Source organism: Cnephaeus nilssonii (assembly GCF_951640355.1).
Source record: "Cnephaeus nilssonii genome assembly, chromosome: 14".
Taxonomy (NCBI): Eukaryota; Metazoa; Chordata; class Mammalia; order Chiroptera; family Vespertilionidae; genus Cnephaeus; species Cnephaeus nilssonii.
The window spans coordinates 61,652,028-61,668,977 of NC_137085.1; the positions used below are offsets into that span (position 1 = coordinate 61,652,028).

Genomic DNA, 16,950 nt, shown 5'->3' on the forward strand with positions numbered 1-16,950 from the left:
CCTTTCTGCACTTGGTATCCCTTTGCTGACTCTGTCCCTGCGTCTGCTTTCCCCTCAGTGCCTGCTGATTCTGTTGCCTTTTCTGCTTCTCCTTTCTCTGTGCTTCTCCTTTCCGCACCTGGTTTCCCCTTAATGACTCTGTCCCTGCTTCTGCTTTCCCCTCAGTGCCTGCTGATTCTGTTGTCTTTGCTTCTCCTTTCTCTGTGCTTCTCCTTTCCGCACCTGGTTTCCACTTAATGACTCTGTCCCTGCTTCTGCTTTCCCCTCAGTGCCTGCTGATTCTGTTGTCTTTGCTTCTCCTTTCTCTGTGCTTCTCCTTTCCGCACCTGGTTTCCACTTAATGACTCTGTCCCTGCTTCTGCTTTCCCCTCAGAGTCTGCTGATTCTGTTGCCTCTGCTTCTCCTTTCTCTGTGCTTCTCCTTTCTGCATCTGGTTTCCCTTTGCTTACTCTGTCCCTGCGTCTGCTTTCCCCTCAGTACCTGCTGATTCTGTTGCCTTTTCTGCTTCTCCTTTCTCTGTGCTTCTCCTTTCTGCACTTGGTTTCCCTTTGCTGACTCTGTCCCTGCGTCTGCTTTCCTCTCAGTGCCTGCTGATTCTGTTGCCTTTTCTGCTTCTCCTTTCTCTGTACTTCTCCTTTCCGCACCTGGTTTCCCCTTAATGACTCTGTCCCTGCTTCTGCTTTCCCCTCAGTGCCTGCTGATTCTGTTGTCTTTGCTTCTCCTTTCTCTGTGCTTCTCCTTTCCGCACCTGGTTTCCACTTAATGACTCTGTCCCTGCTTCTGCTTTCCCCTCAGTGTCTGCTGATTCTGTTGCCTCTTCTTCTCCTTTCTCTGTGCTTCTCCTTTCTGCATCTGGTTTCCCTTTGCTGACTCTGTCCCTGCGTCTGCTTTCCCCTCAGTGTCTGCTGATTCTGTTGCCTTTTCTGCTTCTCCTTTCTCTGTGCTTCTCCTTTCCGCACCTGGTTTCCCCTTAATGACTCTGTCCCTGCTTCTGCTTTCCCCTCAGTGCCTGCTGATTCTGTTGTCTTTGCTTCTCTTTTCTCTTTGCTTCTCCTTTCCGCACCTGGTTTCCCCTTAATGACTCTGTCCCTGCTTCTGCTTTCCACTCAGTGCCTGCTGATTCTGTTGCCTCTGCTTCTCCTTTCTCTGTGCTTCTCCTTTCTCACTTGGTTTCCCTTTGCTGACTCCATCCCTGCTTCTGCTTTCCCCTCAGTGCCTGCTGATTCTGTTGCCTCTGCTTCTCCTTTCTCTGTGCTTCTCCTTTCTGCACTTGGTTTCCCTTTGCTGACTCCATCCCTGCTTCTGCTTTCCCCTCAGTGTCTGCTGATTCTGTTGCCTCTGCTTCTCCTTTCTCTGTGCTTCTCCTTTCTGCATCTGGTTTCCCTTTGCTGACTCCGTCCCTCTGTCTGCTTTCCCCTCAGTGTCTGCTGATTCTTTTGCCCTTTCTGCCTCTGCTTCTCCTTCTCCTTTCACTGTGCTTCTCCTTTCTGCAGCTGGTTTCCACTTAATGACTCTGTCCCTGCTTCTGCTTTCCACTCAGTGCCTGCTGATTCTGTTGCCTCTGCTTCTCCTTTCTCTGTGCTTCTCCTTTCTCACTTGGTTTCCCTTTGCTGACTCCATCCCTGCTTCTGCTTTCCCCTCAGTGCCTGCTGATTCTGTTGCCTCTGCTTCTCCTTTCTCTGTGCTTCTCCTTTCTGCACTTGGTTTCCCTTTGCTGACTCCATCCCTGCTTCTGCTTTCCCCTCAGTGTCTGCTGATTCTGTTGCCTCTGCTTCTCCTTTCTCTGTGCTTCTCCTTTCTGCATCTGGTTTCCCTTTGCTGACTCCGTCCCTCTGTCTGCTTTCCCCTCAGTGTCTGCTGATTCTTTTGCCCTTTCTGCCTCTGCTTCTCCTTCTCCTTTCACTGTGCTTCTCCTTTCTGCAGCTGGTTTCCTCTTAATGACTCTGTCCCTGCTTCTGCTTTCCCCTCAGTGCCTGCTGATTCTGTTGTCTTTGCTTCTCCTTTCTCTGTGCTTCTCCTTTCCGCACCTGGTTTCCACTTAATGACTCTGTCCCTGCTTCTGCTTTCCCCTCAGTGCCTGCTGATTCTGTTGCCTCTGCTTCTCCTTTCTCTGTGCTTCTCCTTTCTGCATCTGGTTTCCCTTTGCTGACTCTGTCCCTGCGTCTGCTTTCCCCTCAGTGCCTGCTGATTCTGTTGCCTTTTCTGCTTCTCCTTTCTCTGTGCTTCTCCTTTCCGCACCTGGTTTCCCCTTAATGACTCTGTCCCTGCTTCTGCTTTCCCCTCAGTGCCTGCTGATTCTGTTGTCTTTGCTTCTCCTTTCTCTGTGCTTCTCCTTTCCGCACCTGGTTTCCACTTAATGACTCTGTCCCTGCTTCTGCTTTCCCCTCAGTGTCTGCTGATTCTGTTGCCTCTGCTTCTCCTTTCTCTGTGCTTCTCCTTTCTGCATATGGTTTCCCTTTGCTGACTCCGTCCCTGCGTCTGCTTTCCCCTCAGTGTCTGCTGATTCTTTTGCCCTTTCTGCCTCTGCTTCTCCTTCTCCTTTCACTGTGCTTCTCCTTTCTGCAGCTGGTTTCCTCTTAATGACTCTGTCCCTGCTTCTGCTTTCCCCTCAGTGCCTGCTGATTCTGTTGTCTTTGCTTCTCCTTTCTCTGTGCTTCTCCTTTCCGCACCTGGTTTCCACTTAATGACTCTGTCCCTGCTTCTGCTTTCCCCTCAGTGTCTGCTGATTCTGTTGCCTTTTCTGCTTCTCCTTTCTCTGTGCTTCTCCTTTCCGCACCTGGTTTCCACTTAATGACTCTGTCCCTGCTTCTGCTTTCCCCTCAGTGTCTGCTGATTCTGTTGCCTCTGCTTCTCCTTTCTCTGTGCTTCTCCTTTCTGCATCTGGTTTCCCTTTGCTGACTCCATCCCTGCGTCTGCTTTCCCCTCAGTGTCTGCTGATTCTGTTGCCCTTTCTGCCTCTGCTTCTCCTTCTCCTTTCACTGTGCTTCTCCTTTCTGCAGCTGGTTTCCTCTTAATGACTCTGTCCCTGCTTCTCTTTTTCCTCAGTGCCTGCTAATTCTGTTGCCTCTGCTTCTCCTTTCTCTGTGCTTCTCCTTTCTGCATCTGGTTTCCTCTTAATGACTCTGTCCCTGCTTCTCCTTTCCCTCAGTGTCTGCTGATTCTGTTGCCTCTGCTTCTCCTTTCTCTGTGCTTCTCCTTTCTGCACTTGGTTTCCCTTTGATGACTCTGTCCCTGCTTCTGCTTTCTCCTCAGTGTCTGCTGATTCTGTTGCCCTTTCTGCCTCTGCTTCTCCTTTTTCTGAGTTTCTCCTTTCTGCAGCTGATGTCCTTTTGCTGGCCCTGCTCCCACTTCTGCTTTCCCCTTCATTGGCTGCTGATTCTGCAGCTCTTTCTACTGATTCTGACCCTGCTTTTCCTTTTCCTAGTGATGCTTTTCTTTCTGCTAATTCTGCTTCTCTTTCTGCTGATGCTGGTTTCCCTTCTCCTGCTCATGATGCCCCTGCTACTTTTGCTTCTCCCTTTTTATCTTCTACTTCTCTGTACATCATTGCTGACCTCCTTGTAACTTCATGACCCTTAATGGCTACTCCAATCCCTACTGCGCTTATGGCTCCACTTATAACCGTTCCATGTCTAATTTTTTCCTATTTCAATTTACTACCCTACCTGAATCCTGTATAATAAAGAGCTAGTATGCAAGTGGTCATCACGCCCTCGCACCCTTGTACCCTCGCGCTAGTGCCAGGGGACCTGAGGCTGCTCCCCTCACCCCATCGCCAGGCCAGGGGACCTGAGGCTGCACCAGGGTACCTGAGGCTGAGCCCCCAGCCCAGTGGGGCTTGACGGGGGACCTGAGGCTGTGCCCCCCACCCGGTGCTGGGCTGGGTGGCCTAAGGCTGTGCCCCCTGCCCTGCGGGGCTTGATAGAGGTGGGTCTCGTGTGATTTCGAGGCGTGCACGGGTGTGCTGGGACTTGACTCTGGGTCCTGCGGCGCGCCCCAGACTCTGACAGGAGGGAGATTTTCATATACATTTTACTAATTTTCTTTCATCTCTGACACTTCTTTTATAGAGTAAGGGCAAAAAGCAATATTAAAATATTTCTTCTAATTAATTCCCTTTTAATGTGCACGAGTTTTGTGCACCGGGCCACTAGTAAGAATATAATATTAAAGTTGTGCTACTGTGTCAAAGCTGGTTAACCTATGGATTAGCTATTGCATTATATGCTCACCTCTGGAGTAGTCAGCCATACACAGGCTGAGGAATGGAACAGTGAATCATAAGGCACAGGGCATGCCCATTTAGGGCCACGGGGACTGAAGGTAATTTTCCTGAGTCAGCAGTAATTGTCTCCTTTTCTGGAAGTGAATGAGCAGTGAGCGAACAGTGAGGCAATACGTATTGTAGAGAACATTACTCTTTTTAGAAAGCTAGGTGAAAAGACATGAGAAAGCTAGAAAGACAGCTAAGCAGTTACATTGATTATTCCCATCCGGACAAGAGGAACAGATTGGAGGCAAATGAGAGAGAGAGAAAGAGCAGAGGGAACCAGGTTTTGGAGTAAGTGGGGTTGAAATTAAAAGCACAGGACTGGAGGATAGACCACAGTGGAAGATGTGATACCAATCCCTTTGGAACAGAAGAACCAGGAGGGAGCACTGGCCGACTCCACGCATGATGCCACGGAAACGTCCTGTTATCAATTTCCTTCTGTTGCAGGTCCTGAGTCGGTGCCCCCATCCCTTCTCAAGGTGGTGATGAAACCCATCGCGGTGGTTGGCGAAAGCCACCAGTACCCTCCTGTGAACTGGGGTGCACTGCTCTCCCCACTTATGAGGCTAAACTTTGGTAAATATCAATGGTTTTTACACCTTCAGACTCTGCTTTTAGGGTGTGACCTGGGTCGAAAAATGGGTTCTGTGTCATGGGCGGCACTGACTAGATAGACCTTTGCGGTTTTGAGGGCTGACTTCGTGGATGGGGCCCCTGGGTTACGTTCACTGGTCACTTTCTAAGTAGTGGAGGGTAAGGAGGGGGAGGTTGAAGACACAGGCAGATGCAGAAAGATGCACTCATCAAGGCAGCACTTGGCTGACATGTGCATGTTGCTGGGCATGTGTTGCAGGCACCAGAGAGCTGGGCTGTTTATCAAACTGCACTTCCTCTGCCTTAGCTTTCACAGAAGTAGACAAGGGGGCGCTGTAACCAATTACCTCAGACTTAGTGGCTTGAACCAGAACATGTTTACTTATTTATCTTACAGTTAGTTCTGCAGTTCACAAGGCCAACAGGGTTCTCTCTCGGGGCTAAGGTCAAGGTATTACAGAGCAGCATCATTTCCTAGATGCGTTAGCGGGTGCTGTGGTGTGAACATTCATGCCACCCCGCCCCCAAATGCATATGCTGCCATCTTAACCTCCAGTACAATGGTGAGGAGATGGGGCCTTAGGGAAGTTGAGTAGGTCATGAGGGGGGAGCCCTCCTGAATGGGAAGAGTGTCCTCATAAAAGAGGCGGCACAGAGCTCCCCAGCTCATTCCACCACATGAGGACACAGCGAGAAGTCAGATCCTCACCGGAATCTGAGCACACGGGCGCCCTGCCCTGGCCATGGAATTCCAGCCTCCGGAACTGTGAGGAATGAATTTCTTTGGTTTATAAGCCACTCGGTCTATGGCATTTTGTTCTAACAACCCAGACAGACTAAGAAAGGGAGAATCTGTTTTCTCCCCTTTTCTAGCTTCTAGAGGCTGCCCACATTTGTTGGTTTGTGCCCCCCCCCCTTCTTCATCATCAAAGCAAGCAGCAGAGGGCTGAGGCCTTCTCATGCAGCTGGACTAGGTTTCCCATGTTTAAGGATTCATGTAACTAATGAGTCCAATTGAATAATCCCCATCTCAAGGTCATTAACTTTAATCACATCCACAAAGTCCCTTTGCCATTCAAGGTAACGTATTCCCAGGTTCCAGAGATTGGGATGTGGACATCTTTGGGGGCCAGTATCCTATCTACCACAGGTACGTGTGGTGAGAGGCAAAGGGATGCCTCCTCCACACCTCGCATTCATCCGCAGCAACCTCTTCCATGGACTTAGCATATGCAGGTTTAGCTTCATGTACTTGCCCCTCACCTTCAGAAAAATTAAAAAGAGAGAGGAAGGGACAATAATTTTAACAATGCTGTGACTATGGGTGTTTGTGTGCATATGTCATGAATGTTATTTTACAGTAGGTGCTTATATGTGATCTACAGAAAGATTTGTATGCTGTGCTTTATGTGCAATTTAAGGGATAATAAAAGATGATTTTGACTGTACACAATTTTTTTATTTAAATGCCTGCATATGTTTCTGTACTGTCATCAGATATGATGTTACTGTCCTGTCATCAAAGATTTCATTTTAAAAATAAGTCCTTCTGGCCTGCCCTGCTTTTGCATGCTTTGTGTTTTAGTAAAACTCCTTAAAAAAAAGAAAAGCTGCCTGCTGATGGGATCAGACCATTAAAAAGACTCGGTCACTGCAGAATGTGGCTCCATCTCTAAGTCCTGCCAGATCTAGACAGATTGCTCTCTGTGCCGGGTGCAAGGTGGAGAGGAGGGGAAGCAGAGGCAGAGATCTTTCGCCCAAATTTGTATAGTATTTGAGTGTTTAGGTTCATCTGGGTATCGTGAGAGAGATCACCCCAGATAGCTCAAGGCCCTTGTCAGTCCTAAGACCTGGGATTCTGTGGTACATTCTTTTACCTCATCTCTGAAAGGTCTCTTGGAATACCTCTTGGTTTCCTGCAGTTGTTACCTGTAGAAATCACACAGCAGGTGCGTTGATTTGAGACACTGAAGGCTGGAAAGCAGAGCAGCGGCTGCACTAACATTGTTTTCCTTTCTTCTCTTCCAGGTGAAGAGGTCCAGCAGCTGTGCCTGGAAATCATGGTGACCCAGGCGCAGTCCTCCCAGAACGCGGCTGCGCTGCTGGGCCTGTGGGTGACGCCCCCGCTGCTCCACGGTCTCAGTGTATGTAGTAACTGAGGTGTCGGGCAACAGGAGGATGTGGTTCTCTGGAGGGAGATTAACATGCATTCGGGGTGTGTTCTCAAAGTAAAGAGTGGACAAGTGGGATTTTATAAGAACTGAGGGTGGCCAACAGAGTGAAAAATTGTGTGATTCAGACTCTGCCGTAACTGTCACCGTTTATGCTATCAGCTACCATGTATTACACAAAGGGTGTGCTGACCAGAGTTATCCAAGTTTCTTTCTCAAGTTCATACAGCTAGAAAGTCGTTGAACCTGGGCTTACATGTTTATATGATGCACATAATCATTCAGTAGGTAGTAAGAGAAGACAAATCCACATGCACAGGACATCTGATCCCCCTTTCACAGAAAAGGCAGCAATTAAGGTGAGCCGTGAAGGCTTGGTAGGACTTGGTTAGGCATCCAGTTAGAGGCACCAGGGGCGTAGGTGCAGAGTAGGGCATCTCTGTGAGGTGCTCAGCTTGAGCACAGAGCTGAGGAAGAAATGATTTGCCTGGTGTTTGTTCATGACCTGGTGTCAGGGCTAATAGCGCTTGTTTTCCATCATACTCCTTTCTTCATTCCCAAAGGATGGAGGGAGCATCCTTTTACCAATGGATTCTAAGTTCAATGACCTCATCTTTGTTATTCTTCTATTCTAGGAGGCTTCAAACCCTTCTCCCTTATTTCCTCAAACTTTTGGCTTCAGTCTCTACTCTTCACTTTTTTTCTTTATTAAAATATATTTTTATTGATTTCAGAGAGGGAGGGAGAGAGAGAGAGAGAAATCATTGATCAGCTGCCTCCTGCACACACCCCCATTGGGGATCAAGCCTGCAACCCAGGCATGTGCCCTGACCAGGAATCAAATCATCACCTCCTGGTTCATAGGTCAACGCTCAACCACCAAGCCACACCGACCAGGCCCCTTCACTGTTTTCCTTTAAGTTTTCCTGCATCTCCTAATACTTTTGAATTGCAGGTCAGTGTTCTCGATGCGTGCCTTCTGTCTGTCAGCTTTCACCACTACCTGTCTGCTCCAAGCAGCTCCCACCCGCTGCCGCTTAGTGAGCACTTGCTATGCGCCTGCTACGTGTAAGCCCTCAGTGAGTACTTTCAGGCATCAGGTTAAGTCTCTTCCACCCTGACAAGCTGCCTTTTTTTTTTTTTTTTTTTTTTACTTTATTGCGTTAGAGTTTATATTCCATAAAAGGTGACCATTTTAAGTGTAATTTGAATTTTGGTCCACTTATTTTCATCCATCTCCGAGAATACTTCCATCACCTCCAGAAGTTCCATTGTGCCTACTTGTAGTCACTCGCCACTCCCAGCCTCAGACCCGGGCTACCACTGATCTGTTCCTTGTCTCTGTCATTTTGCCTTTTTAAAAGAACTTTCCTATAAATTTAAATTTCATATAAAGTTTAGAAATTTTTTTTATTGTCTAAAGTTTTACATATGTCTCCTTTTTCCCCAATTTACCCCCCACCCCCAGCCATTCCCACCCTAGGCAAGCCCCCACCCCCCCAGTGTCTGTGTCCATTGGTTATGCTAATATGCATGCATACAAGTCCTTTAGTTGATCTCTAACTCCTCCTCCCCTACCATTTGTCTCTAGATCGATGTATTCTTGTTCATGAAATTATGTTGATCATTATATCCCACATATGAGTGAGATCATGTGATATTTATATTTCTCTGACTGGCTTATTTTGCTTAGCATAATGCTCTCCAGTTCCATCCATGTTGTAGCAAATGGTAAAAGTTCCTTCTTTTTTATAGTGGCATAGTATTCCATTGTGTAGATGTACCACAGTTTTTTAATCCACTCATCTGCTGATGGGCACGTAGGCTGTTTCCAAATCTTAACTATTGTAAATTGTGCCGCTATGAACATAGGCGTGCATATATCCTTTCTGACTGGTGTTTCTGGTTTCTTGGGATATATTCCTAGAAGTGGGATCACTGGGTCAAATGGGAGTTCCATTTTTAACTTTTTGAGGAAACTTCATACTGTCTTCCACAGTGGCTGCACCAGTCTGCATTCCCACCAGCAGTGAAGGAGGGTTTCTTTTTCTCCGCATCCTCACCAGCACTTGTCATTTGTTGATTTGTTAATGATAGCTATTCTGACAGGTGTGAGATGGTATCTCATTGTTGTTTTGATTTGCATCTCTCAGATGATTAATGATGTTGAGCATGTTTTCATATGTCTCTGGGCTTTCTGTATGTCCTTTTTCGAAAAGTGTCTATTTAGATCCTATGCCCATTTTTTGATTGGATCGTTATCTTCCTTTTGTTGTATGAGTTCTCTGTAAATTTTGGAGATTAAACCCTTATCTGAAATAGCATTGGAAAATATGTTCTCCATGCAGTTTGCTTTCCTATTGTTTTGTTGATAGTTTCTTTTGCTCTGAAGAAGCTTTTTATTTTGATGTAGTCCCATTTGTTTATTTTCTCCTTAGTATCCATTGCCCTAGGAGCTGTGTCTATAAAGATATTGCTACGACATATGTCTGCAATTTTGCTGCCTAAGGAGTCTTGTAGGATTTTTATAGTTTTCTGTCTTACATTCAAGACCTTTAGCCATTTTGAGTTTGTTTTTGTGTATGGTGTAAGTTGGTGATCTAGTTTCATTTTTTTTGCATGTATCTGACCAAATTTCCCAGCACCATTTATTAAAGAGACTGTTTTGACCCCATTATATGCTCTTGCCTCCTTTGTCAAATATTAATTGAGCATAATGGCTTGGGTCGATTTCTGGATTCTCTGTTCTGTTCCATGGGTCTATATGTCTGTTCTTGTGCCAGTACCAGGCAGTTTTGAGAACCGTGGCTTGGTAATATAGCTTGATATCTGGTAATGTAATCCCTCAACTTTGTTCTTCTTTCTCAGGATTGCTGTGGCTATTCGGGGTCTTTTTTTATTCCAGATAAATTATTGGAGAGTTTGTTTTAGATCTTTGAAATATGCCGTTGGTATTTTAATGGGGATTACATTGAATCTGTAGATTGCTTTGGGTAGTATGGACATTTTAATTATGTTGATTCTACCAGTCCATGAACATGGTATGTTCTTCCATTTGTTTATGTCTTCCTCTATCTCTTTTTTCAATGTCCTGAAGTTTTCTGGGTACAGGTCTTTTATATCCTTAGTTAAGTTTATTCCTAGGTATCTTAATTTTTAGAAATTCTTTAGAATGGAATCATACAATAGGAAGTCTTCTGTGTGTGGCTTATTTTACTTCTGTACAGTAGATTTTATTATTTCCATTGTACAGGTTGATAAACTGAGGCAAACAAAGGTTCAGCAAAGTTCACATATCTAACAAATGGAAGAGAGTCTGGTGACCCCAAAGCCCATGTCTTAAACACTATACTATTAGCTCCTTCCTTTTGAATCAGGTGTAACTCACCTAGCCTCGCCTGTGTTGTTGACTTCAGACATTTTCTAGGTTTTAGTTTTCTTTCCATTTCTCTTTCAGATCGCTACTCTTTTGCATTTGTCCTTGATTATGGGCCTTTCATATTATCTTTGTTAATTAATTAATTAAATTTGTGAATTTTTCTTAATTACATACCTTCTCATTAAAAAATGGTCTGAAATGGCATATTCTTTAAAGTGAGCTCTTCAGATAACTCATGTAATGACATCACTCTTTTTAGAAATTTACTGATTTTTGTCAGACTTTATTTTTTATACCACTTCTTTTAGACTTGCTGCCTCTTTAGTGTCATATTCTGTTTTCTGAGATTTTTTTAAAATATATTTTTATTGATTTCAGAGAAGAAGGGAGAGGGAGAGAGAGGTAGAAACATCAATGATGAGAGAGAACCATTGATCAGCTGCCTCCTGCACACCCACTACTGGGGATCAACCCTGCAACCCAGGCATGTGCCCTGACCAGGAATTGAACGGTGATCTCCAGTTTCCTGAGTCGACACTCAACCACTGAGCCATACCGGCTGGACTGTTTCTGAGAATTTTTGAAGCCTGCTCTCTTAAAGTCTGTGAGACTTTACTAACTGTGCCCCTTCCTAGCTCTCTGGAACTCAGATGCCAGGGTCGCTCTCACATGCTCAGCTGCTGTTCTCCGCTCAGCAGTGGTCTCCTCGTGCCAGGTCCTCTCCTTATGTCCCTGCGCTTCCTCAGAAGACGGAGTCTGGACTGCCAGGTCCTCGGTTTAGTTGATTTCCAACAGGCGAGCCTTTCATCTTCAGGAGCTCTTCTTGACAGAAAATGTGGCTTTTTAAGACTGAACAGCAGTGACTATGATGCGGCATTTTCTTCCCCTCACTGAAAAGATCCCAGGTTTAAGCCGAGTCGTCCGCAGATGGGTGGGCAGGTACCATGCATACACGAGTCAGGCTGGATCAGAAGTCCCTGCAGCAGCCAAAATTGCATGCACTGGTGGTCCGTCGGACCAGGAGGCTGTGGGAAACTCAGGGGCAGGAAGCAACCTGCCCCTTTCCTCGCGCAGCTGCTCTCAAGCACAGCGATGACCCGGGAGTATAAGCATTGTAAACCCAGACCTGCCTGTTTACATCTGACCTTGGCTGTTTTCCTTCCAGCTGAATATCAAGAAATACCTCCTGGTGTCTGCACCGCTGTGGGTCAAACACGTCTCTGGCGAACAAATCCTGGGTTTTGTTGAAAACTTAATGGTGGCCGTTTTCAAAGCAGCTTCCCCGCTTGCCAATCCTGAGCTATGCCCGAGTGCCTTGCAGGGCCTGAGCCAGGCCATGAAGCTGCCCAGCCCTGCCCACCACCTCTGGAGTCTGCTCTGTGAAGCTACTGGGAACATTTTTGACCTTCTGCCAAATAAGATTCGGGTGAGGTACAAAAATATTTACATTCCTGACCATTTATGTTTGGGATTTGTTAAAGCCTTTTTGGCAAAGCAGGGAGGTGTACGTTTTAAGAATGTGGTGGGAAGGCTGGCAAGAAATAACCACGTTCTTCACTAAGAATGTGTTTGCTTCCAAGTTCTAAATTGAGGTTGAATGTTTAGAACCAAAGTCTTAAGCAAGCTCAGAAGCTGGCTAACCAGGAAGTTCGCTCTTCGGCCTTTTACCAATGCCTGTGGGGGTTGAGGAAGCTCAGAAGCCCTTGACTTTGCGCCCAAGAATCCCTGGGCACGTCATTCACTGCTATTCATATGAAGTGACTTAGTACTAGCCTTTCCCCTTCCCCAGCGGTTCCCAGAATTGTAGTTTTACAAAGATGTTAAAATCCTTTCAGAATGATGGGTCCTGATGAGGAGATAAAAGAAAGAACAGGCAAACAAATACATAAAATAACAAGAAAGATGTTTTTAAATGAGAAACAAATGACCACATGTTTTGGTTTGGTTGGTTATTCGTGGAGATAAGCAAATCTAATAATTTGTTGGAACATTAAGACTATACTTGCCTCACATTGTATTTTGACACGTTTGGCTTTGTTCTTTACTAGAGGAATGACTTAGAGCTGTACATCAGTGTAGCAAAATGCCTCTCGGAGATGACAGACGATGAAGCAAATCGGCTTGCCCCGGTTACCAAGGTAATAACATATCTATGTACTTTTTCATTATTGAGGCTAGTTTTGTTTCCTATCTGTTACAATTAATTTCAGAAAACTATCTCTGATTCACTCTGGGTCTTGTGTCCAGTCTACTCTGTGTGGTTGGTTCTTAACAAATGTGTTTAATAACGTTTTAAACTAATTAATCCCACTTTATCAAGAACACTTGAGTGCAGCAGTCGCCAACCTTTCGGACCTCATGGACCACCAGTGGTCCGCGGACCACCAGTTGGCAACGCTGCCTTAGTGTTACCTGTGGGCAAAAGTAAGTACAGTGCAATGTCTTCAATACAAAAATCACAGGAATGGGAATATTCTGACCAAAGGACTGTCTCATGCGTGGAAGGTTTAAAAAAAAAAATAGTTCCAGTCTCACATTACTTTTTTTCCACCTGATACCCGTTTCGAATGAAGAAAGGTGTCTGACTGAGAAAAAGCACCATGAGCCCTGACACAAGATAATTGACAAGCACCCTCACACGTACGGCCAGCCAGATGATGAATGAGCAAAAAGTAGCATACCAGTAAGGTTGCCAGATTTAGCAGATATTATACATTTGAACTGCAGGTAAGCATGAATAATTTTTTAGTCAGTACATCCCAATGGACATACTTATTCAAATGGCAACCCTGCATACCAGGGAATATCAAAGTTCTACAGAACTATGAGCCCTCACATAGCTGGTGGACATCTGATTCCACTTTAAGGATGGTTTTACCTATGCAACCAAATCCTTGAATTTCTGCGTCATATAGCAATGATTCCCAAAATATGGTCCTTGGCCCAGAGACATCAGTATCACCTGGGAACTGATTAAATATGCAAATTCTCAAGTCCCACCCCAGAACTACTCAATCAGAAACTCTGGAGGTGGGGCCCAGGAGTCTGTTTTAACCTTTTGCACTCGGATGTCGAGTGTGACTCGACACGGTTAGCATGGTAGCAGCTCGAGAAAAAAGCAAGCGAGTGCAAAGGGTTAACAGTTCTTGCAGGTGATTATGGTGCATCATCAGGTTTGAGAACCACTGTTAGAGAATTTGGGATGCCAGCATTTTGGAGATGAGCCCAATTTAAGCAAGGAGAGGCAGTATAAAGAAATGCTTATGTGGGGAGAAACCAAGATGGCGGCATAGGTAAATACCTAAACTGCTGCCTTGCACGACAATTTCAAAACTACAACTAAAGGACAAAACGGACATCATGCAGAACCACAGGAAAGCTGGCTGAGTGGAAATTCTACAACTAGAAGGAAAGATAGAAGCACACTGAGACTCAGAGGAGCTGCAGAAGGCAGAGGTACTGAGACACGTGTGCGCGGAGAGGGCGGGCAACTGAGTACACGGCTGGCTTTCTCAATTGGGAGGGAGACAAAAGCTCCTGACTGTGCTGAACTCCAGTTCTGGGCAAGACTCTGGGGACCCAGACTCATTCTGGGAGAAATTGGACTATCTGGCAGCGGGCAAAACTCGAGGGCGGCTTTCTCTCAGAGGTGCTTACAGCGATTACCGTGGGACACTAAGACCCAGGGGCCTCTTAGGGCAGGGTTGACGGGGAAACCAATGCTGTCTGCTCCGCCCTGAGACTCTGCCCCATCCAAGCTGAGCACAGAGGCTTTTGCAAGTCTTGCCCCATAAGGGTGTCTCTAGCACAGAAGCTCTCCCAGCATAGACACAGCTGATCCTCACAGCCAATTGGCCTGGAGGTCAATTTCTCCCGGTGATACCAACAACAATCAAGGCTTAACTACAACAAGACTATGCACACAGCCCACAAAGGGGTGCACCAAGAGTGTCCACCTCAGGTAACTGGGGAGGCTCAGCCACTGGGCCCTATAGGACACCTAGCACACAAAGCCACTCTATCAACTCAGGGAAGCAGCCAAAATGCAGAGACAAAGAAACAGATCACAAATGAAAGAAATGGAGGAAAGCAAATGACTGGATATAGAGTTCAAAACCACGGTTATAAGGTTTTTCAAGAATTTTCTAGAAACTGCCGATAAATTTAGCGAGACCCTCGAGGATATGAAAAAGGACCAACTAGAAATTAAGCATACACTGACTGAAATAAAGAATATTATACAGAGATCTAACAGCAGACTAGAGCAGTGATGGCGAACCTATGACACGCGTGTCAGCACTGACACACGTAGCCATTTCTGATGACATGCGGCCGCATGCCGAGGATGAAACATTTGCTGCTCCTGAGGATGAAACATTTGCGACTAGAGTCTTGGAGTTAGTTTTTCCTCAAAATGACACACTACCTGAGTTATGCTCAGTTTTTTGGCGAAGTTTGACACACCAAGCTCAAAAGGTTGCCCATCACTGGACTAGAGGATCACAAGAATCAAGTCAAAGATTTGAAATACAAAGAAGCAAAAAACACCCAACCGGAAAAGCAAAAAGAAAAAAGAATCCAAAAATATGAAGATAGTGTAAGGAGCCTCTGGGACAACTTCAAGCAAACCAACATCTGAATTATGGGGGTGCCAGAAGAGAGATAGCAAGATACTAAAAACCTATTTGAAGAAATAATGACCGAAAACTTCCCCCACCTGGTGAAAGAAATAGACTTACAAGTCCAGGAAGCGCACAGAACCCCAAACAAAAGGAATCCAAAGAGGACCACACCAAGACACATCATAATTAAAATTTCAAGAGCAAAAGACAGAAAATATTAAAAGCAGCAAGAGAAAAAGTTAGTTACCTACAAGGGAGCACCCATACAACTGTCAGCTGATTTCTCAACAGAAACTATGCAAGCCAGATGGGAGTGGCAAGAAATATTCAAAGTGATGAATAGCAAGAACCTACAACCAAGATTACCCAGCAAAGTTATCATTCAGAATTGAAGGTCAGACAAAGAGCTTCACAGATAAGAAAAAGCTAAAGGAGTTCATCACCACCAAACCAGTATTGTATGAAATGCTGAAAGGTATTCTTTAAGAAGAGGAAAAAGAAAAAAAGGTAAAGATAAAAATTATGAACAACAAATACATATCAACAAGTGAATCTAAAAATCAAGTGAATAAAAAATCTGATGAACAGAATAAACTGGTGAATATAATAGAATCAGGAGCATAGAAAGGGAGTGGACTGACAGTTCTCGGGAGGAAAGGGGTGTGGGGAGTGTGGGAAGAGATTGGACAAAAATCGTACACCTATGGATGAGGACAGTTGGTGGGGGGGAGGGCAGAAGGTGGGGTGGGAACTGGGTGGAGGGGAGCTATGGGGGGAAAAAAGAGGAACAATTGTAATAATCTGAACAATAAAGATTTATTAAATTAAAAAATAAAATAAAAGCTTACATGAATGGACTCTGGAGCCTCACTGCCAGGGTAAAATCCAGCTCTAACTTACCAGTGTGACCTTAGTTACATTTCATAACCTCTCCCTGCCTCAGTTTTCCTCATCTGTGAAAGGGAGACAATAGCACCTACCCGTTTGGGTTAATTTGTGCATGAAATGACTTAATCCACAGTAAGTTCTTAGAATAGGGCCTGACTCAAGGCGAGTACTCAGTAATGATTTATTATCATACTTACTCTAGTCATGCAATTTATTATGTCCTATTATTATGTTTGTGTAATATAGTCAGAAGTGAAGCATACAAACTTCCTGGTACCCAGAGCTAAAGGTTGCTATGTTATTCACTTGGGTTCCTAAAGTACCATCCAGAACATTGTCACCACAATAGTGTTCCGATGTCCCCAAGGGAGGTCGTGTGTTCCACTGAGGAGTGCTTTCCTTTCCGGAAAGAACAGAGGTGAGAATGCTGCAGGTGAAGCCCCGGGCTCCTGGGGCGCCAGTGCTCCTCTGCCCCCGAGGGCCGTGGGGCCTAAAGCGGCCCCCCAGTCTCCGCGCTGCAGGCTCCGCATCCGCAAAGGCGGGGGGAATGGTAAGGGGTTGCATACAGCCCGTGTGAGAAGTCAGTGGTTAGCACAGTGCTTAAACCTTTTGGTCTCAGGACCATTTTAGTGTCTTAACAATCACTGAGGACTCCAAAGAGCTTCTGTGTACTAGTGTATGGGTCACGTCTGTCAATATTCACCATATTAAAAATTAAAACGAGGAAATGAAAAAATACTTAAAAGTAATAATAACAACCCTGTTGCATCTTAAATAAGAAAAAAAATATTTTCCAGAAAATCAAAAAACCTCGTGAGGAAGGTGGCATTGCTTCCCATTCTCGCCTGGCTCCTCCGTGTCTGCCGGGGCTGAAGGCAGCGGGGTCCTCGTGGGCTGAAGGCAGCGGGGTCCTGTGGCGGCTGCCCTTTCAGTCTCTCGGGACATCACTTTGGAGAAGCTTGTGAAGAAAATCAGCCTCATACAGATATGTAAGAGGAAAGGGAGGAGTGTGTTTACAGGCTT

At 45.5% G+C, this 16,950-nt stretch overlaps 1 protein-coding gene across 2 annotated transcripts in view; it reads left to right on the forward strand.

Moving 5' to 3' along the window:
• The window catches only part of FOCAD (focadhesin), a 288,209-nt gene that overhangs the window by 259,350 nt on the left and 11,909 nt on the right, over window positions 1-16,950 (forward strand). For both annotated transcript variants that reach the window (XM_079789743.1, XM_079789744.1), the window contains 4 exons: window positions 4,721-4,849; window positions 6,896-7,011; window positions 11,583-11,843; window positions 12,466-12,555. In XM_079789743.1, the coding sequence (XP_079645869.1) occupies window positions 4,721-4,849; window positions 6,896-7,011; window positions 11,583-11,843; window positions 12,466-12,555 (596 nt within the window). The remainder of the gene's footprint in view (window positions 1-4,720; window positions 4,850-6,895; window positions 7,012-11,582; window positions 11,844-12,465; window positions 12,556-16,950) is intronic.